The following is a 22,490-nucleotide window of genomic DNA, read 5'->3' as shown; positions in this document are numbered from 1 at the left end:
CAGCAGTTTCAATAACCCATGGTGGAAGGTCAGTGTGAGACAAAACTCCTGAATTCAGTGGAAAACTGCTCCTGGTTTTTAGGAAACATTAGAGATTAAAAGGGCTCAGCTGGTTTTCAGAGAGATTATCATGGAATTGCTTGGGTAGGAAGACACCTTAAACACCATCTAATTCCAAGGAGGAGCAGATTCCAACCCCCCTGATTTTGTGCAAAACATTTGAATTTTATTTCATTCTCCTTCTGGACAAAATCGCTGCAGCCTCTTCCCTGTTCTAAGTCCTTTGTCACCCACAAAGCCAGGATTTACCTGCAGGATCTGCTGGGAATGTGCCTGGGAGTGGCTGTGCCTTACTCTGGAGTAACTTATTCTGCAGTAATTTACTCAGGGCTTACTCCAAGTCATATGTAGAACTGAGGCTTTGCACTGAGGTGGTTTTGTGTGTTCCCACTGGTTTAACTGGTTCCCATTTAACCATCAAAAAAATCAACACTCAGGACAAATTATTTTATTGCTTCAAATTATTTTATTGCTGAATATCCACAGATAAAATCCTTTATGTGCAAAAAATTTGGAGAAATTTGTAGAAAATTTCTCCTCTCTAAATTAATAAATTATTGTCTCCAGCAGGACACACTGAGGGCCCATCCTGGGCCATCCCCAGGCTGAAATAAGCCTGGCAGTAAAATTGGATTGGCACATGGGGAGAAAATAAAACTGATGGTGAAATTTGATCCCTCCTTTGCAGTAAAATAAAACCAGTAAATCACTTCTTTGTCCTCAGGGGCATCATAAATCCTTGGATTGATACAGGTTTTGCTGAATGCACCTGTGCTCAGTGCAGGCCTTTCTAAAACTGATTTTATCTGTGAACTGACAGGAGATTGCCCTCAAAAAAAAAAAAAAAGTCATCATTTTAACGTATTGAAAGCTTTAATTCACGTTTGTGAGAGAAAATTTTCCTTCTCGCTGCCACAAAACTCCGTGGGTATAAAAATATCCGGGCTCTGCTTTTGCCTGCCTGAATTGTGCCCGGAGCTTTGTGCCTGCTGCATTTTCCATCAGATATCCTCGGGTTCCTGGAAGGCTGGCAGTGAGAAGCAGCAGGGATGGGGAGTGAGGTGTGGCTTGGCCACGCTGCTGGAGCTGGTGGCAGCTCTGGAGCAGCCCTGGGACATGGGGAGTGTCCCTGTCTGTGCCTCAGGGAGCTGAAGTCAACTCTCAGATCTTAAAACTCGTTCCCAAAGGGCTCACTCAGAGCTGAAAGCTCATTTTGGGGAAAAAAATCCATTGGAGCGTTTGGGGAAAGTGTAACTTGATAAATTTAGTGGAATTTGAGTTTGAGGAGGGTGTTTTAATGGGGGTGAGATCCAGGCAGGCATTATCCATTTATTTATAGAAATCCCTACAGGGGCTGTAAATGGGAAGGATGAAGGTGTCACTCTGCAGAGCTGGGATCAGGAGCCACAATCTGGATCTTCCAATGGATTTACATTTGGGATATGGGAAGGAGGGGATGGTTCTTCCAATAGGTTTGCATTTGGGATTGTGGGAAGGAAGGAACTATTCCTGCAAGTTGTTTGAATTTGGGATGTGGAGAACGAAGGGAATGATTCCTCCGAGTATTGTGAATTTGGGATTGTGGGGAAGGAACAATTCCTCCAATGGATTTGTATTTGGGATTGTGGGAAGTAGGGGATGATTCTTTCAATGGATTTACATTTGGGAAAGTGAGGAAGGAAGGGACAATTCCTCAAATGGATTTGCATTTGGGATTGTGGGGAAGGAAGGGAGTTATTCCTCTGAGTATTTTGAATTTGGGAAAGTGGGGAAGGAAGGAACAATTCCTCCAATGGATTTGCATTTGGGATTGTGGGAATCAGGGGATGATTCTTCCAATGGATTTGCATTTGGGATTATGGGGAAGGAAGGGAGCTATTGCTCCAAGTATTTTAAATTTGGGAAAGTGGGGAAGGAAGGAACAATTCCTCCAGTGGTTTTGCATGTGGAATTGTGGGGAAGGAAGGGAGAGATTCCTCATTTGCATTTGGGATTGTGGGGAAGGAAGGGGGTGACTCCTTCGAGTACTTTGAATTTGGTATATGGGAAGGAGGGGACAATTCCCATGCCCAGTGTGATTCCAGGTGCAGGTGGGTGATGGTGCTCACCTGGGTGGGACTCCCACCCCTCCAGGGCCCAGCCCCTGCCCCCAGCAGGGTGTCAGACCCCAGGAATTCTCCCCAGCTCGCTGTTCCCAAAGTTTATTTTAAGTGGCCAGTTCCCGGCCGCCGTCTCTCCGCTTGCATCCAGGTCTTTCCTCTCTCCCAGCCATCTCTCCATCTGCATGTTTTAACTCCCCCAGCTGCCTCTCTCGTCTCTTGTGCCATTTTTTTCAGCTCTCTTGGCTCCTCTCTTCTCTTTGCCTGCTGTGTATTTTAACTCCCGGGGCCGCCTCTCTGCTCTCCAAGTAATTCCATGTTCCCTCCCACCGCCGCGCTCCCGCTCTTGCCCATGTTTCATGCATTTCCTGCTGCTTGGACTCTGCTGGAGCAGTGAACATATAGAACCAATGTTTATTTTCAGCCTGCATATGCCACGCAGGGAACACGGTGTCAGTTATCCGTGCAGATGTATTCTCATTGAGCTTTTATAAATAATATCCGTGCCGGCAGCTCTCGCCGTGGGGAAATATTGGTTTGGAGGTGTCTGAGGGGTGAGGGTGACTGATAATGGGGTGTCTGTGGTGTTCTGTGGTGTCTCTATGTCCCACAGGTGTGGGGACAGCAGCAGCCACTACAGGAAGTTGGGCTCTTCATCCCCATCTCCCTTTATTCCTTTTATTTAGCCCCTTCTGTCAGTCCTTTGTTTGGTTGTTATGATGGAATTTGGGAGATGGAGCTGTTTGCTCCCAGCCACCATCCAAGGCTTCTCCAGCAGCTCCCTGCAGAGCTGCAGCTGCTTGGAATGGGGCAAGCCAGCCCTAAGTGCAGCCTCACTCTGAGCTCTGGGCTGGGAGAGCCCAAATTTTTGGCCTCTGTGGTCTGGCCAAGAGTTGGAGAAGCTCAGTCCATCACCAGCATCTGCTGGGGACACTTTGGGGGATCTCTGAGCAGAACGTGAGCTCTTCTTACATCCTTATCTTATCTCAGACCTCCTCTGTGCCCCTCAGAGAAGACCTTTCAGAGAATCTGAAGCACTGAGAAGGTTCCAAAAGCTCGGGAATGTCAGGATGCCCTGGAGAAGGCCTTGGAGCTGGCTGGGCAGTGTCTTTGGAAGAGACAAAGCCGGAGCTGCTGGCAAAGGGCAGGAACTGAGGGAGAAATGGGAGCAGAACAGTTGTGTCCATGGAAGAGGAGCATTTCTGCTCTTCTTCACCTCCAGATCTTCCTCATGCAGCAGTTCCCAGGGCTGTTTTCCTGTAAATCCCATAAAACCAGGATGCTCCCGGGCTGGATCAGCACTGCAGAGCTGCTCTGGCTGAGCTGAAGCAGTGGCACCAGCAAAAATGGATTTTCCTGGGGGCTGGCCAGTGCTTTGTGGTGCTGGAAGGACATTTTCTTTTCCTTGAACCCTGTTTGTTCCTGAAGAGCTAGGGTGAGGCAGGAGTTCCCCCTGGCCCTGGTGTCCCTGGGTTTTCCTGGAGACATTCCCGTGCAAGGGAGTGCAGGATGCTCCCACAGGTGCTTCTCCTCCCAGGCCCCGTCCAGCCCAGCCCTCAGTGAAGTTTGTTTGGGCTCAGCAGCTGCCAGCAGTGACACCTTCAACTGCTGGGGCTGTTCCCGGAGTAAACACGGAAACTGCTCCTTTAATGGTGTCAATCAAGCTCAAAAAGGCCCAACCTCCCTCCTTTTGCATCTGCTGTGTCCTCTGAGGGGCTCAGGGCTGGGCTGCAGGGTGAGGACAGTGCTGGCCTGGCTGGGTGGGACAGCAGAGCTGCTGGTCACTGGTAGAACTCACATTTCCCAAAATGACCCAAAATGGGTGAGAAAAGCTGGAAGACAGAGCAGAGAGACCTGACAGGCTCAGCAGGACGGGGATCTGGGGATCCCAAACTTCCTGGGTGCATGAGAGGGGTGCTGTGAGGAGTGTGAGAGCACTCAGGATCACCCTGGACCCCCCCAGGACCCCCTCAGGATCACTCAGGATACTCCAGGATCCCTCAGGATCACCCAGGATCCCCCAAGATCCCATAGGATCCCTCAGGAACCCCCAGGATCCCCAGGACCCCCCAGGGACCCTCAAGATCCCCCAGGATTCCTCAGGACCCCCCAGACGCCCCCAGGATTGCTCAGGATCCTCCTGGATGCCCCAGGATCACTCAGAACCCTCCAGAATCCCCCAGTGTCCCTCAGGACCCCCCAGATTGCTCAGGATCCCCAGAACCCCCCAGGATTCCCTAAGACCCCCCCAGGATCACTTAGGATCCCCCCCAGGATCCCTCAGGATCACTCAGGATCCCCCAGGATCTCCCAGGATCCCTCAGGACCCCTCAGGATCCTCCAGGACCCTTCTGCACCCCTCAGGATCACTCAGGACCCCTCAGGATCCCCCAGAACTCCCCAGCATCCCCTAGGATCGCTCAGGACCCCCAGGATCACTCAGGATCCCCCAGGACCCCTCAGGATCCCTCAGGATTCCCCAGGACCCCTCGGGATCCCCCAGGATTCCTCAGAACCCCCCAGAACCCCCAGGAACCCTCAGGATCCCTTAGGACCCCCCAGGATTCCCCAGAACCCCCCAGGATCCCCCAGGATCCTCCAGGATCACTCAGAACATCCCCGGATCACTCAGGATCCCTCAGGATGCCCCAGGATTCCCCCAGGACCCCTCAGGACCCCCCTAGAACCCTTCAGGATCCCTCAGGATCCCTCAGAATCCCCCAGGATCCTCCAGGACTCCCCAGGATCCCTCAGGATCCTCCAGGACTCCCCAGGATCCCTCAGGATCCCCCAGGATCCTCCAGGACTCCCCAGGATCCCCAGGACCCCCACAGAATCCCCCAGGATCCCCCAGGATCACTCAGGATCCCTCAGAACCCCCCAGGATCCCTCAGAACCTCCCAGGACTCCTCAGGATCCCCCAGAACCCCCCAAAACCCCTCAGGATCCCGTCACTCCCTGCGCCCCGCGGCGTCTGGCAGTGTCTGCACTGCCTCTGCTCCCGTTTGCAGCAAACAGCCCAGAAACGCCCCAGACTGTGTCAGCTGGGAGCCTGGGGCTCGCTCCTGTCATGTTTGGTTTCGCATCCGACACCTCCTCCCCGGCAAACACGGGCCCGGTTCAGCGCCCCCGATAACTCCCATATGGAATCAATTACAGCACCTCCTGAAAAACGCCAGGGGCAGCTGCCAAATTATGCAAAACTCAAAGCACTAATGAAGGCTGCGATGAAAGTTGAATGAAGGTGTGTTTACAGCGCCGTGTCTCTGTGCAGCAGATGCACTGTCTGTGTGTGTGTTTGTACCTATGGCCTACTCCAGGCCTACCCAGCCCTCAGTGAACCTCCCCAGCCTGTGGGGAAGGTGAAACAGGAAAGCCTTATAAACATGACTGTCTGGCAAAAGATTTTGAGAATATAGAAACTATAAACAAGAAATGAAAGCAAGCTTTGAATTCTTTAGTTACTGAACAACTGGAAAACAATGGCATGGCCAGCTGAAGGCCATGGTATGGCCATCTCCCTTTTCATTAAACAACACCCTCTGCTTGCAGGCAGCTCCAAGGGTCAGAGCAGACCTTACAGCTTGGCAGAAGGGTCCCAAAGAGTAGTTTTTAGGGTTTAAAATGTAACACAGTATGGTAATGTAATGATTCTTATAGGCTGTATAGGATTAGAGTTGAATGAAGGTGTATTTACAGCGCCGTGTCTCCTTGCAGCAGATGCACTGTCTGTGTGTTTGTACCTATGGCCTGCTCCGGGCCTACCCAGCCCTCAGTGAACCTCCCCAGTCTGTGGGGAAGATGAAACAGGAAAGCTTTATAAATATGATTGTCTGGCAAAAGATTTTGAGAATGTGGAAACTATAAACAAGAAATGAAAGCAAGCTTTGGGATACCTCAGTTACTGAACAACTGGAAAACAATGGCATGGCTGACTTGTGTCCTAGAGCTAATCCCCTGTCACTATAGGACACGAAAGAACACAAGTGCACGCCACTGTTCTCAAGGTGAAAAGAAAAGGGAAGTTTATTTTCTGACTCCAGCATTTATAGTTTTCTAAGAGTGACAGTGGATTGGAGGGTGACAGTGCCACCTCTCCAATGACACTGGACAAACCAACAGTCAATCAACTTTCTTTTCCTCCATAAAGGAATGGAAAACAATGAGTTATTTACAGAAAATGTGTGAGAAAGTTTTCTACAAGAATGTCAACATAAGAAGGCTTAGAAAATCTTAAAGAATCAGGGTGACAATCCCCTTTTGATGGAACAACACCCTCTGCTTGCAGGCAGGTCCAAGGGTCACAGCAGACCGTACAGCTTGGCAGAAGGGGCCCAAAGAGGAGTTTTTAGGGTTTAAAATGTAACACAGTATGGTAATGTAATGATTCTTATAGGCTGTATGGAAATGCTGTAGGATTTGTATATTGTACTAGATTGGTTATGAGAATCAGAATATTCAACACAGAAGATGATTTATTGTATTGGAATGGGAACCTCACTCTCTTACCCTTTTACTCTCTTAGCCTTTTAGTCTCTTACCCTTTTACACTCTTACCTTTTTTACTCTCTTACTCTCTTACCCTCTCATCCTCTCTGCCCCTCTCTTTTCTCTTTACTGCTCTGAGCTGTGGCTGGCAGCTCCCAGCAGGGCCCTGTACCCAGGCCCTTTGCAATAAACCCCAAGTTCCATGACCTGGCTTCAGAGATCTCTCATCTCCATCCGTCCCAACCATCCCACCCCCTGACACTCCAACACCAGCCTCTCCCCGCCTCTCCCAGGGTTTTCCCAGCACAAAACCACCTCTGAAAAAACCACAGGTGTACAGGGAAATCCCAGGAGGAAGGGGCATTGTGGGGTTTGAAGAGGGAAAGGGACAAAGCTGGAAGGAAAAGGGGAAGACAAGGAGGAGGTGTTGTGGAATTTGCTGTTCTTTGCCATCCCGAGGTCAGGGGAGAATCATGGAGCAGTTTGTTATGCCTATGGGACAGAGAAAAATGTTGGGTTATGAAACTGGGGACAATAAAATGAACATGTTAAAGGGGGCTTAGGAAAGGCTGGAGAGGGACTTTTCCCAGGAGCAGGGAGTGCAAGGACAAGGGGAGATGGTCTCAAGCTGAGGGAGGGAGATCAGATCTTGGATTAGATCTTGGGAAGGAATTCCTGGCTGGGAGGGTGGGCAGGGGCTGGGCTGGAATTCCCAGATTTGCTGTGGCTGCCCCTGGATCCCCGGCAGTGCCCAAGGCCAGGTTGGACACTGGGGCTTGGATCCACCTGGGATCATGGGAGCTGTCCCTGATGGGCTTTAAGGTCCCTTCCAACCCCAACCATTCCATGATTCCATGATTCACTTGCCCTCCTGCAGCTTTCCAGGGTGAGACCAAACTTTCCAACCCCTTGTTGAATAACCTGAACCAGGGTTTAATTCCAGAACTGCCCCTGTCCTGTGCATGGGGTGAGGTCCCTAAAACTCCTGTTCTTGGTGAAATAGCACAAATATTTCTGCAGGGTTATGTGGGGTGGGATGGGGTTTGCTCCTGAGAATAAATCAGGCTCATTCCCCTGCTTTTTGAACATCTCTGGAGATGTTCAGTAATTCCATTTTTAATATCTCTATTCTGAGTATCTTTTGAGATACTCAGAATGCATCTGGACACAATCCTGAACTCTGTGCTCCAGGGGACCCTGCTGGAGCAGGGAGGTGGGACTGGGTGACCTCCCTCCCCTCCTCACTCACCCTGGCATTGTTCAGGCTCCAGAAGATGCCAGAGTTGGGCTGTCAGGGGGCTCTGAAGGTCCAGACCTCCCCATTCCCTGACCCAACCGTTTGGCAGAGCAGGCAGGGCAGTGGTGTGAACTAAATCCCTCCTCACCACATGGATATTAATTTTATTTCCACACAGATATTTTATTTTATTAATTTATTTTCAATCTGTGCTCATCCTCTGCAGTGAAACCCTTTGGAAGCTCCTCATCACTGCCTTCCAACGGGGGGTTAATGGGTGCAAAGAGGGATTTGCAGTGCAGCTGACAGCTCACAAAATGCAATATTTAACTCCCCTTCCTCCCCAGCTCGGTGTCGGGAGCAGGGATCCAGGGACAGGAGAAAACTGGACCTCTTGGCTAATTATGAGTCATTTATTCTGAACCACACAAATTCTCCAATCTGAATCCCAATTAAGACATTACACTACATGTGTTAATTAGTCTGCTCTCCTTTTTAAATCGAGCCATAACTCTTCCTAATTAGGAGGTCGGCCCTTGTAATTTGAACTGGCCTGGGCTGGAAGCACCCCTGGAAGTCACACCTGAGGGCTGGACCCGGGATCCTTTTAAATTGGTTAAGGTTTTACTTGGGTGATTATAAGGTCCCCGACAGGGCAGTAATTACAGAGGGTGCAGATGTCAGGGGTGGTGGCAGCAGCGATGCCTTGGCTCTAAACTGAGCCCCAGGAGGCTGCGAGGATCTGCTGCTGGGAATGTCCCAATGAGGGCTCTTACCAGCAGCTTCAGCAGGACAAAAACCAGTCCCAGGAGCTGCCCCTGCCCATGCCAGGGATGATCAGAGCTCCAGGAGCTGCCCCTGTGCACCCAGGGGTGATCACAGCTCCAGGAGCTGCCCCTGTGCATGCCAGGGATGGTCACAGCTCCAGGAGCTGCCCCTGTGCACCCAGGGGTGATCACAGACCCAGGAGCTGCCCCTGTGCATTCAGGGATGGTCACAGCTCCAGGAGCTGCCCCTGTGCACCCAGGGGTGATCACAGACCCAGGAACTGCCCCTGTGCACCCAGGGGTGATCACAGCTCCAGGAGCTGTCCCTGTGCATTCAGGGGTGATCACAGCTCCAGGAGCTGCCCCTGTGCACCCAGGGGTGATCAGAGCTTATCCAGGGCAGTCCTGTAATGGGGCAGGTGTGACAGGGTGTGGAGCAAGTCACCTGCTGTCCTGCTGGGATAGGTCACCTTTCCTACTGGGACAGGTGACTTTTCTTCCTTGGACAGGTGCCCTGCTCTCCTGCTTGGACAGGTGCCCTGCTCTCCTCCTTGGATAGGTGACCCACTCTCCTGCTGGGACAGGTGACCTGGTCTCCTACTGGGACATGTGCCCTGCTCTCCTGCTGGGACAGGTGACCCACTCTCCTGCTTGGTCAAAGCCTTGCAGGCTCCTCAGAGAGGCTCTGAGCTGCAGCCATGCTCTGTGCAGCACAGAGCAGCTCAAGATTGGAGAACAGAAGTTTGATTTTCACAGCACAAATTGATAGGATCAACTCTGTCTCGAGAGCTTATTAGTGAGGAGCTGAGCTGCTGGAGGAGTTAAACCCTGGTGCTTGCTCTCCCCAGGCTCCTGCGCATGAAGGCAGCTCTCAGCAGGGTGGGGAGGCTCAGGCAGGAGCAGGGCATGAATTCCTTCTCATCACATCCCCCAGGAGTGCTCAGAGCCAGCAGCAGATGTGGAGCAAGGGGCTGAGGTGACCTGGGTCCAGCCTGGCTGCAGCCCTGGGCTGTGAAGGGCTGGTGGCACCTGGGAATGGAGCACTTTGGGTTAGGAAGGGTTTAATCCCAGGGATGTCACCTCAGGGATGGATGAGCAGGGCTTGGTGTCATCTCTTGTACCTTCCCTGGCCAAGGAGAGCTCCTGTGACCACCCCAAGGGGTAGGAGATCATGGAATATCCTGAGCTGGACCCACAGGGATCATCCACCCACCCCTGGCCCTGCCCTGACCTCCAAAATCGCACCCTGGGCATCCCTGGAGAGCTGTCCAAAGGCTCCTGGAGCTCTGGTAGCCTTAGAGCTCATTCCCTGGGGAGCCTGGATTTTTACCCCTGGATATTTTTACCCTCCCTCTGGGGGTGGGTAAAATCCTCCTTTCCCTAAAATCCAACCCAAACCTGCCCTGGCCCAGCTCCAGCTGCTCCCTGTGTCCAAAATAACCCAGCAGCAAATCTACTCCCTCTCCACATTCCTCAAACACACTGAACATTCCAACAAAACTCCCTGTCTTGGTGTTGGTTTATATTCCCATTTATTTCAGTTGAATGATAGGGATCATGTTTGTAAATGGCTCTGGAATAAATCCTTCACAAATCATATTTTCCCCTTTAAAACTGGTAAACTGCCTGAGGCAGTTATAATTTATATTATTTATTTAATTATTATTTAGAACATGTATTAAATATTATTATTTATAATAATATATTTTCATTATTATCTATAATATTTATATATTATTTATAAATAATACTTATTCTTTATAATAGATTTATAAATAATATTTTTTAATATTTATAATATTTTAGTTAATATTTATCCTGGAATATATTTAATATACCAGCTCCTACCAGCCAAATGTTGTCCCAATTATCTGGTGTTAATTCCATCAAAGGGTCACTTTTGGGTCATTACCAGAACCTGACCTTGCAGGCACCTTCAGCAGTTTGCTGTTAACAAGTCTTGAACTCATAAACATCCCCCAGGAACAGGAAATGTTCAAACATCCTTGCCACCCTCTGCAGGTGCTGGATTTTAACAAATTAAGGGATTGTAAATGCTGTGCCTTTATCACCCCATTAATGAAGCTCTTTGTGCCTTTCCCAGTGCCTTTCCCAAAGCTCGCAGAGCTCCCAGTGCCTCTCAAGGACCTGATTTCCTTCTGTTCACAGGGCATCAGCCCCAGCCTGCTGCAGGTGTCACCTGTGCTGGGCTCACTTGTTCTGGGCTCACCTGTTCTGGGCTCACCAGTGCTGGGCTCACCAGTGCTGGGTTCACCTGTTCTGGGCTCACCAGTGCTGGGCTCACCTGTTCTGGGCTCACCAGTGCTGGGTTCACCTGTTCTGGGCTCACCTGTGCTGGGCTCACCTGTGCTGGACTCACCTGCTCTGCCTCACCCATTTTGGGGTGGGTGGAGCTGGGGTTGGTGGTGACCTGCTGAGGAAGAGCTGTCCCCCCTGGCAGGGCTGGGAGGACCCTGGCATGGGGAAGGTGTCCCTGCCACGGCATAAGGAGGAGTTGGATCATCTTTAAGGCTCTTTCCAAGCCAAGCCATTCCATGGTTCTCTGAGGGGGCTGACACCAGTGAGGAGAGGGGCACAGCAGGTCCAGGTGAGCAGCAGAGCCCATCCAGGGATGTCCTGCACTCCCCTTTGGGAAGGATGGAAGTTTGACAAGGAGATATTCACAGATGTGTGTGCTTGGCAGAAAGCTCTCTGGATGTAGAACCTGAGAGCAGAACAGAGGTGGAAGTAAGTTTTGATATAGAAGAACAATAGATGTGTAAATTGACAATTGCTGAGCCAGGACATTTACTGGACAATTAAGTCGAGCTGGAAGGAGGTTTTGTGACTACAACAAAGGATTTGTTGACCACAAACAAAAAGATGCTTTTTTCCAAGCAGAAATAGGTCTTATAAAAGCAGAAAGATAGCACAGGCAAACAAACATTGATGTGGCAAGTAGGAAAAAGATCTAAAATTTTTCCACAGCATGAAACTGAAAAACAACTCAAAGCTTAAACTGTACCATACTAACCCATGTGATTGGATAGTATTGACCATAACATGGTGATTGTACCATACTAACTCATATGATTGGAAAGTGTTGACCATAACATGATAATGATAGAAATTATGATAGTCTGTAGGTAATAATAAAGGTATTGATTGGTTGTTATGTGTGAAGATGCTCAGCAAAGGAAAGTATAAAATGCAGTGTAATCAAAACTAAAGGGTGTTCAGGCTTGCCTAGAGCTGGAGCTGGCAGCTTTAGGCATGGCTCTGTCACCCATGACCCAAGGCTGCTGTAACTTCTACACAATAAACCCATTTTGAAGAGCAGCCTGCAGTCCCACATCTCTGCCTCAGGCTCTGGCTGTCCCCTGTCCCTGCAGTGCTCTAACTGAGCCTTTCCCTTGCAGAACCTGGCTCTGGCTGTCCCCTGTCCCTGGAATGCTCTTACTGAGCCTTTCCCTTGCAGGACGTGGCTGCTGCGGTGCCGGCCCCGGATGCTGCTCCCAGTGCAGAGCCTCGTGTGCCTGGCTGCCTTTGGGCTGGCCCTGCCCCTGGCCATCAGCCTCTTCCCGCAGATGTCTGAGGTCAGTGGGGTCTGGGGCTCTCAGGGGGGGACAAACCACGGCCCCTTTGCCTTCCTGGGGATGCCCCACTCCTGTGGGCCCTCCATTCCTGGAGGATTTGGTTTGTGTCCCTGCACTGGGCACTGGTGAGGGCACACCTCGAGTGCTGTGCCCAGCTCTGGCCCCTCAGTCTGGGAAGGACTTTGAGATGTTTGAGCCCATCCAGAGGGGGCTGGAGAGGGGCTGGGAGCACAAACCCTGTGAGGAGCCCCTGAGGGAGCTGGGGGTGCTCAGCTGGAGGAAAGGAGACTCAGGGGTGCCCCCATCACTCTGCACAGCCCCTGAAAGGTGCCTGTGCTCAGCTGGGGCTGGGCTCTGTCTGCAGGAACCGACACAACCAGAGCACACAGCCTCGAGCTGTGCCAAGGGAAACACAGGTAGGATAGCAGGAAAAGGTTTTTACAGAAATGGTGATAAAGTTCTGGAATGTTCTGCCCAGGGAGGTTGGTGGAGTCACCATCCCTGGGGGTGTTTAACAAAGCCTGGATGTGGCACTGGGTGCCAGGGTCTGGCTGAGGTGTTGGGGCTGGGTGGGACTTGATGATCTTGAAGGTCTCTTGCAACCTGGTGATTCTGTGAGTTCTGTGTAGAATTCTGTGTAAAATTCTGTGAATATTCCTCTTCTGAACAGCACAGCTTCACCAGGCAGGGGAAGGCCCCTCTCCCTCACACTGGGCTTTCCTTGGAGTTAAAATATTGAACCCAAGCTCTGTCCATGAAGCCAAGAGCCTGGACCACCCCTTTTGAGGGGGAAGTTCTTCCCCAGAGCTTCTCTGAGGGCTTTTTGCTTTTTCATCTCCTGGGAAGGCCCAGCCTGGGGGTGAACAAATGAAAACCAGCCAAGGAAACAGGGAATGACCAATGCAATCACCCAATTAGACCAATTTAGCTGAACAAATTGCTCGGGTGGGTTTATTTTAAGTCTTTAATTTGGTGATTGGAGCTTTTCCTGGTTGTAAATCTGTGCATTTCCAGAGAAGGTATCTATTCCAAAGGGAGAAAAACAAGGGCTCTCTCACAAGGTTCTTTTCCTGTCACTGGATCAGGAGTTTGTATCAGTGTCTGCACGTGAATTCATTTTTTTTTCAGTCTGGATGGGTTTATCCACGACTTCCAGCCAGGGAATCTTGCTGTACACTTGTGTGCTGACTGACAAACAGGTTGGGAATTCTCTGTTGTCCTTCTTGCTGTCTCCAGGCTGAGAGAAAACTGTCCCTTCTCTCTAAGAACCTGAATTTATCTCAGTCTTGGAGCCTCTTGCTAAAAGACGTGTTTGCTGAAGCTTTAATGATTCATATGGCTCTTCCTTAAACTTTTTCTAATTAGTCAACATCGTTTTTGGAGCCCTTCCATCAGGAGCAGACACAGCATTGCAGTCAGAAGCTGCACAAGCCCCAGTTGCAGGAGCAATGTGATTTCCCTGCCTCTCGTGGGCTCTGTGCACCCCCAGAGCCTGGCAGTGCTTTTGGCAGGAGCTCAGCCTCAGCTCCAGGCCCTCAGCTCTGTGCTGATCCCCAGTTCTGCTCCCAAGCTGGGCTTGGCAAGGCTGAGCAGCACTGCCAGGTCTCACACCTGCTCAAGGTGCAGCTGGAGCAGGTCCAGGCTGCCCGTGGGAAGGAGGCTGGGGCACACAGCATCCCTTCTGCTCCTTTCCCAGGGAATCTGAGCAGTTTTAAGGCTGGAAAAGCCCTCTGAGATCAGTGAGTCCAACTGTTCCCCCAGCACTGCCAGGGCCACCACTGCCCCTGTCCCCAAGTGCCACGTGGCTGTGAAATCCCTGCAGGGATGGGGACCTGCCCTGGGGGTGCCTGACCACCCTTTCCAGGAAGAATTCCTTCCTCATATCCAGTTTAAGCCTTCCTGGTGCAATTTTCCTGGAAATTTCCAATTTCCTCCCTATTTCTAGGAAAAACCTTTCCGGATAATCCTTGAGCAAGGCCACAGCAGGTACCACCAACTTCATTTATCCCAAAGGAGACATTGTCACCGTTCCTCCAAAATCCTGGAATTCTAAAATGGTTTGGGCTGGGAAGGACCTTAAGGATTCTCTTGCTTCCTGACCAGGGACACCTCCCACTGGAATTGTGCCTTTCTGGGTGACAGAATCACAGAATAATGAGGTTGGAAGAGACCTCTAAGATCATCAAGTCCAACCTATGCCCTAACACCTCAATTATGGCACCAAGTGCCATGTCCAGTCTTTTTTAAACCCATCCAGAGATGGTGATTGCACCACCTCCCTGGGAAGAGCATCCCAGTGCTTTGTTATTCTTTCAGTGAAAAAATTTTTCCTAAAAATAACACATACTTCACATAACTTCTCCTGTGCAGTACCTGCTATTCCAGCAGGGAAAATCTCATTGATTTTAGGAGCTGAATGAATTCTAACCCAGGGGGAAATTTCAGGAGTGGTTTGGCTCTGGGGACACTGGGATTGCAGGCAGCAGTGACAGCCTTGTGGGGAGTGACCTTGTGCAGGCAGCTGAGATGTTCTGAGCAGAGCAAACATGAATCAGCCCTGCTGAGGGATCAGACAGGATGATGTGTGCTGCCCACACTCCCTGCCAGGGAAAAGGAGCCCTCCAGAGCCTGCCTGGGCTCTGCCTGCTGCCACCCAGCTCTGCTGCAGGGGATGGGAGGCCTGCACAGCTGGGTCCCACATCTGCTGACACCACAGGCTCAGGGGCTCCAGGGGCAGCCAGGGCTGATCAGTCACAGAATCCTGGGATGGTCTGGATCAGGAGAGACCCTAAATCCCATCCAGTGCCACCCCTGCCATGGCAGGGACACCTCCCACTGTCCCAGGCTGCTCCAGCCCCAATGTCCAGCCTGGCCTTGGGCACTGCCAGGGATCCAGGGGCAGCCCCAGCAAATCTGGCAATTCCAGCCCAGCCCCTGCCCACCCTCCCAGCCAGCAATTCCTTGCCAAGATCCCAGCCCAATCTCCCCTTTCCCAGTGGGAGCCATTCCCTGGCTCCTGTCCCTGCAGGCCTTGTCCCCAGTCCCTCTCCAGCTCTCCTGGAGCCCCTTCAGGGTCTCTGAGGATTCCCTGGAATTTTCCCTTCTCCAGGGGAACATTCCCAGCTCTCTAGCCTATTTTCCCATTATGTTTGCATTTTCTATAAACGTGTGAGTGTTTACAAAGGACATTTCCCCCGTTCTCCAGAATCTCTGGAGGTTTCTGTGGGGATGCTCAAGGGAGCAAAGTGAGTGGTTTACCTGCACCAACCCCTCTGGATCCATTTCTGGATGGGAAATCCAAGAAACTTTGCAGGGAGTGTTTCTCAAAACCTGTGAATTTTTGGGCACTAATCAGACCCTGAACTTCAGTGGTTGGGCTCGATCAGCTTGGAGTCTTTTCCAGCCTGAATGATTCCATGATTCTGTCCTGTCAGATGAGGAATTTAGAAGTGTGTAAGCACTGATCTCTGTGGGAATGTCTTTGCTTTCCCCATGGTCATGGGCACAGCAGGACAGGACCAGGCTGTTGTACCAGATCAGCAACAAGGTGTAAGAGATGTACTCTGTTCCAAAACCAGGGCTGTGGTGTGAGCAGCAGGAGCTGTGAGTGAGCCAAGTTCTGCCCTTGCTCACACACTCAGAACCTTTTGGAGGTCAGGGAGCAAACACAGAGGCTAATGTGCCATGGAGGGCTTGTTTTGGGCCAGGAGTTTGTGTGGCCACCTTTGATCCTCTCTCCTAACGGGGCTCAAGCTCACAATTGGTTTTCCAGCAGAACTGAAGCCTTGCAATAGTTTAATGAAATTTCTGGGTAAATGTACCCACCTTGTCCCATCAGCTGTAGCTGCTCCAGAGTTATTCCTGTGTTACAACAATTCCAGGGAAATCAGGCTCAGCTGTGGCTGAAAACAGGGAAAGGGAGCTCTGGAGGTGAGCAGCCTCCACGTGCTGGCAAGGTTAATGCACCCTGAGCCTTTTTTGGGTGCATACCCAGCCTAGCCAAGCCCTGGGTTTGGTAGGGATGAAATTCCACTTGGATTTCTGCAGCGGTGCTCCAGAATCACAGCTTGTTTCTGGCTATTATGGCTCTAAAGAGAACATTACAAAAATAAACCCCTCGTACCAGCCACGAAACCATGGATCCATGGGAATACTCACGCTGGAGCTGCTGAGAAACGTTCCTGTCATCCCAGGATAGTGTTAACTGTGGTACCTAAAGCCATCAATATGCATGGAGTAATTCACTGCTGTTAAGTTTGGGAGAAACATGTAGTTAATGCATTTAGCCCACAACCTCCAACTGCCTCCCATGCCCCCCGGGGAATCTCTTCCCTCTCCCAATCCCGCAGCATCCCCACTGACAACTCCTACTCAGCTATGCACTGCCAATGGAAACAGCTGTGACAGCTCCAAACCGAAAATGGGACTTGTGCAAATGAAATTCAGTGTAGCAGCAGCAGAAAGAACCACCGGGTTGCTTCCTTGCCCTGTGGGCCCTGCTCCTCCAGAGCGTTCCTCAGCAGGTCCACCAGGAGCTCCTGTCACCCCCTGCCCGCAGGGATGCTGGGGACAGTGGTGGACAGGGCCAGGTGAGAAAGGGAGAAATGGAGCTGGAAAATGGCAGAGAAGCCTTCAACCACCTGAGCCCCTCACCTGGGAGAAGTTTAAAGGGTATTTTTGGGATGATGCTCAATGTGAACCGAGATGTCTTCCAGAACAAGCCTTTCCTTTAAAATAATCTTCCTTTTGGATCTCCAGGACAAGGGGAATAAACAGCCTAAAATCCAAGGCTGAGCTATTGTTTTCCAATCTGTTTTAGCCTTCATCTTGTTGGCAGGCTGCTTTAGAAAAGCAAAAGGTTAATGAGCCAATGTGCAGTGGGATTATTGCAGTAAAGATGACAGTGAACCAGTAATTACTAATTAGATGCAGTTTAACAGGAGGAACAAGTGAAATCTCCTCTTCACCAACTGTCAATAATTAGCAGATTTGGTGAGGTTGAAATGTGTCCACAGTTAAAAGGCTGATTTTTTAATGAAATGGCACTTGACAAAAGAGCTGTATGGAGGTCACAGCCATAGCCCTCGAGACGCTTCCCCATTCCATACTTAGGAGGGAAATCAGATGCAATCCAGCAGGGGGTCCCCATGGAACCATCCCTCCCTTGGGATTGCTTTGCACGGGGGGGGAGGGGAGCAGGAGGGATTCTCTGCAGTAATTTTGTCCAACTTGGATGAGAAGCCAGGGAAGGGATTTGCCAGCTGCCATGGGGGAAAAATGTTTGAGAAGTGAGAAGTTCTGCTTTGCTTCTGGGGCTGGGGAACGGTTTCCTGGGAGTCTGGGAGCCCTTGGGATGGAGGCTGGGCTTGGAAGGAGCTCCTCTCAGCAAAGAAGTGCCACGAGGTCCTGGAGGGCTGGCAGGAGGCTGGGAGCTCAGTGGGAAGCATCTCCCAAAGACTGCAGAGGATTCAAGCTGTGCCTCAGAGATGGTTTCCTCCTGCTCCGGGAGCACCATGAGGTTCATCTGAGGTTCCTCTCCTGAGTGCTGACCCAGCTTATCTTCTGGTTTATCTTCTGCCTTATCTTCTGGTTTATGTTCTGTCTTGTCCTCTGATTTATCTTCTGGTTTATCTCCTGGTTTATCTTCTCCCTTATCTTCTGGTTTATCTTCTGCCTTATTTTCTGGTTTATCTTCTGGTTTATCTCCTGCCTTATCTTCTGGTTTACCTCCTGCCTTCTGGTTTATCTTCTGTCTTATTTTCTGGTTTATCTTCTGCTTTATCTCCCTGCCTTATCTTCTGCCTAATCTACTGGTTTATCTCCTTGCCTTATCTTCTGGTTTATCTCCTTGCCTTTCCCTTGCTGACAAAGCCAAGAGCATCTTTGTTCTCCATGTGAACCTCAAATGAAGAGGTGATCCCAGGGGGCTTCTTGAATGCCCATGAAATGATTGATTTGAGAAGAACCTCCAGGATTTACAGGACAGCGAGTGGCTGAACACTGGCATGGGTCAAGTAGGACTTGAGGGAAGATCTGAGGTATTTGGGAATGTGTTGAGCCCCTTCCCAGCCTTCAGATGAAGGGTGGTGGTGCCTAATGAGGTTTCTGGAGTTCCTCAGTGAGGATGGACTCCTGTCAGAGGCTGGAGAATGAGTGACCCTCCCAGAGCATGGTGCTGTCTCTGGCAGGGTGAAGTGGCAGGAGAGGATGTGACATCTGGGGACAGCAGGCCCCAGGGGTTGCACAGAACTCCAGTGGAAGCTCCCAGCCCATCTTTGATAGGAAATAATGGCCCAAGGAAGTCCTAAACTCTGTCTGGACTTCCAGGATCTGAGCACAGCCTGGAGCACTGGCCATGGCTGGTGGATTGTCCCCATCCTCCCTGGGGCAGTTTGGGTTTTCCAGATGATCCTGGAGGATCCTGCTGCCAGGGAAGCTGCCAAGAGATGAAAGCTCCCTTTGGATGGGAAGAGTTTGCCCTGGTGGATGGACACAGACTGTGCCATTCTGGTGTTCTGGTTCCTGTGGATTCCCTGCCTGGCCCACTGCAGGTGCTGAGATATGGGTTAGGAATTAAGTTAGAAATCTATTTCAGATTTAAGTAAAGTGTGCTGCTTTGAATTGTTTCGTTAATTTGCTGTATTTGTGAAAAGCTTGTGCTCACAAAAGCCTGTAGCTCACAAAACTGCCTCAGACAAGGTGAAAGAAATGTGAACTTCCAAGCTAGAAGAAGATAAGAAAGGTTCCTTAAACCTTGAAACAAGAACTAAACCAAAACCAAAGGAGCAGGAGATGGACAGACAACCAGAGAGCTCTCTGCATGAAGACTAATAAGAAATAAATATGCATAAACCTATTGCAAAACTTAATGCATATGCAACAAATTAGGAGACAAAGTTTAGACTCTCAAAGGGTGCACATGCCTTTAGAAATTGTTCAGCTTGTGCCCAGTGCTGTAATAAACACTCCACTTTTCAATTGTAATTAGTTGAAGAGTCATCTGTCCATCCATCAGTGCTCAGCAGTTGTGGTGTGATGGTTTTTCCTGAGGTCTCTCAAGGCTGATGGGATTTATCTCAGCTGAGTTTTGACACCAGAGCACCAGAATCCCCCACTGAGGGGAGTCAGGTGTCCCTGCTGCAGGACAGGCCTCAGGTGAGCATTGGAGGGCAAAGATCTCCTCAGGTGAGGGGCACATCTGTCACCCCCAGTTCTGATGGAGCCACACCTGGCTCCTGGCTGCAGGGGTCTGCCCCAGCTCCTGCTCCCACCTGGAGTCTTGGGCATCATCTCCACCCTCAGAAGGAGACCTGGAGCTGGGTTTGCTTTAGAGCTTGCAAGGTCAGGCCACCCTCCATGGGATAAACCCCAGGTCAGTGTGACAGCAGAACTTTTTGGGGAGCTCAGGTGCATTCAGGGCAAGGACAGAGGCAGGTTGAGGTGCCCCAGACCTCCCTGAGGAAGTCCAGAGCATTCCTTGGTGAAGGGATTCCCTAAGAGCATGGGAAGGGATGCCAGGCTTAGTCCTCTCCTGCCCTTTTACTTTACAGTACTATTTGTACTATTGTACTTTACAGTGTCAAATACAGCAAAAGTCAAGGTAAAGTGCAAGGAGCAAGGAGTTTCCCTTTTTGCTTTCTAAGTAAAGCAGCTCCTCATCTGCCTTCACAGAAGAAACACCGCAGTACGTTTTCTACTCGTCCATAGGCAGAGTCTTCAGAACACTATTAAAAGTTGGGGGTTTTTTATTACTCTTTGCTCAATATGCAGGAAGATTTTTTGACAAGAGCAAGGAAAACACAGAATTCAGAATAAGCAAAGAACTTCAGTGATTGAGAATGAAGAACTGGCTTTTCATTGTGTCAGAGACGGCAGTGACAGCCATGGCTAGGAGACATACCAAAGCCAAAGTGGCTGCAGGGGTGCTTTGTCCTGAGCTGCTGATCCTGCAGCCTCCAGGCCACAAATCCACATTCCCAAATTTCCCTTCCTTTTCTTTTCCCAAATCCACATTTCCCTTCCTGCTCCAGGGAGGACTTTGGGTCAGAGCCTGGTGCTTCTGCAGAGACCCCACAGCCCAAACATTCCATTGCTGGGACATTCCAGTGAAGAGAACCCCCAGGTTCTCCTTTCTGCATGGCAACTCCTCATTCCCACCATGAGATGATGCTCCCTCAGGTTCTCCTTCTGGGATGGAGCAGATGCTGTGTCCTGGTAATTCCCTTCTGCCTGCTCCACCTGGTGGGATTCCAGCTGCAGATCCATGGTGGTGATGCTACAGAGGCAGCACTTGCCTTGTCCCAGGGCCATCCTCATTTCCCAAACTCATTTGGCAGCACTTGCCTTGTCCCAGGGCCATCCTCATTTCCCAAACTCATTTGGCAGCTCTTCCCTGCAGTGCCCTTTGGATTTGTTGATTTTTCAGTCCCAACTGAAACTCTTCTGGACCAGGAGGGACAGAGCCAGTTTGGCCAAGCAAAGAACGTTTCTGGACCATGACATCTCCCATTTCCATGGGGCTTTCCTCCCCCACTTCTTTCTCAAAATCTCGAAATCCAAGCATTTCCCTGCTCTGAAGCTGGGAGACCTTGGTCACTTATGGGAGCAAATGCTTCTCTAAAATCCTGGAATTATGGAATGGTTTGGGTTGGACCCACCTTAAAACTCATCTTGTTCCCCCCCCCAGCCATGGGCATGGACACCTCCCACTGTCCCAGGCTGCTCCAAGCCCTGTTCAGCCTGGATTAGGGCACTGCCAGGGTTTCAGGGGCATTTCCAAGGGGAAGGAGAAGGAGAAAAGGAGAAGGGGAAGGAGGAGAAGGAGAAGGAGAAAAGGAGAAGGAAGGAGGAGAAGGAGAAGGAGAAGGAGAAAAGGAGAAGGAAGGAGGAGAAGGAGAAGGAGAAAAGGAGAAGGGGAAGGAGGAGGAGAAGGAGAGGAGAAGAGGAAGGAGAAGGAGAAGAGGAAGGAGGAGGAGAAGGAGGAGAAGAAGGAAAAGGAGAAGGAGGAAAAGGAGAAGGAGGAGAAGGAGAAAAGGAGAAGGAGAAAAGGAGAAGGAGAAGGAGAAGGAGAAGGAGAAGGAGAAGGAGAAGGAGAAGGAGAAGGAGAAGGAGAAGGAGAAGGAGAAGGAGAAGGAGAAGGAGAAGGAGAAGGAGAAGGAGAAGGAGAAGGCTCTGGCCTTCAGGGACTCCACCACCACTGCTTAGGAGCCCCTGGGCCACTTCAGGGTGGTTCAGTTTCCACCTGCTCCGCCTGTTTGGGTGATTATTGGTCTGGGTGACACCTCGGGGCCAGGGAAGGTCAGCAGTGAGCAGAGCCCTGATGGCCGTGGGGGCTGTGCTTTTGTTCTCCCTCCCCTGCCTGTCCCGGAGCCTTTGATTTGTGACCCAGCTGCTTTTTGATGGCTGCTCCTGGCAGTTCTCCTTTGTTTCACCACTCAAAGGTGCTGAGCATTCTCCAGAGCACTAAAACGGCCAGGTGGGGCAGCAGAGCTGGGCAGCAGGGCCTGACCCGAGCTGTGCTTTGTGGCCAGGGGTGCCTGTGGGAGCAGGGACCCTCTGCAGCGCCCAGGGCTGTCAGACAGGATCTGGTTTCATGTTTATACCCCTGGCCCTGGGAGACAGGTTCAAGTATGTAAACTATCCCCCTGCAAGCACAGGCTGTGCAGGTGTGTGGGTGCTGGTGGGCATAAAAAAACATTCCTGACACCAGCTCTTTTGAGGAGGCTTCACCTCCTGATGGCTATAAGCCATTAGGAGTCAAAAGAAAGAGCTGACATCCGACAAGTCCGGATAAACAGCTAAACATTAACCCTTAAAGTGGCCCGAAAAACAGACTTAAAAGGCTCTTTGTGGAAAGAAGCCATTTTTTTCGCTGGCCTGTTAATTGCTGTCTTTCTTCAGGACACCTTTCAGCAGCACCTACTGTAAACAGAGGGGCTCCTCCCCAGGATTCCTGCCCTGCCATGGCCATTCCTGAGCCCTCCCCTGCTCCTGGGCTTTGCTGCTTTATTCTGGGCCTGAAAACCAAATCCCTGCCCCTCCTCTGCCAGCCCAGCCTGACCCCCCTGGCCGTGGATCCTTCGTCATTCCAGCTCAGGGTATTCAATGATTCCCAGCAATCATGCAATACCCTGAGCTGGAATCAGGACTGATCCATGAAGAATGAAAAATGAAGAGTCTGACTCCTGGCACCACACAGGAATCATTAAATCAGAAAAAACCTTTAATATCATCATTCTTGGTC

General features: G+C 50.7%; 1 protein-coding gene across 3 annotated transcripts in view; it reads left to right on the top strand.

Moving 5' to 3' along the window:
• Positions 1-22,490, top strand: part of SFXN5 (sideroflexin 5) — a 104,518-nt gene that overhangs the window by 70,972 nt on the left and 11,056 nt on the right. For 2 of the 3 annotated variants that reach the window (XM_059470948.1, XM_059470949.1), the window contains one exon: positions 12,130-12,247. The exons of the other annotated variant lie outside the window; for it this stretch is intronic. In XM_059470948.1, the coding sequence (XP_059326931.1) occupies positions 12,130-12,247 (118 nt within the window). The remainder of the gene's footprint in view (positions 1-12,129; positions 12,248-22,490) is intronic. 3 annotated transcript variants of the gene reach the window in all.

Source organism: Ammospiza nelsoni, chromosome 4, assembly GCF_027579445.1.
Source record: "Ammospiza nelsoni isolate bAmmNel1 chromosome 4, bAmmNel1.pri, whole genome shotgun sequence".
In the NCBI taxonomy this organism is placed as follows: domain Eukaryota; kingdom Metazoa; phylum Chordata; class Aves; order Passeriformes; family Passerellidae; genus Ammospiza; species Ammospiza nelsoni.
Note: the sequence above shows the minus strand (reverse complement) of the source record. Positions and strands in the feature narration are given on the sequence as shown.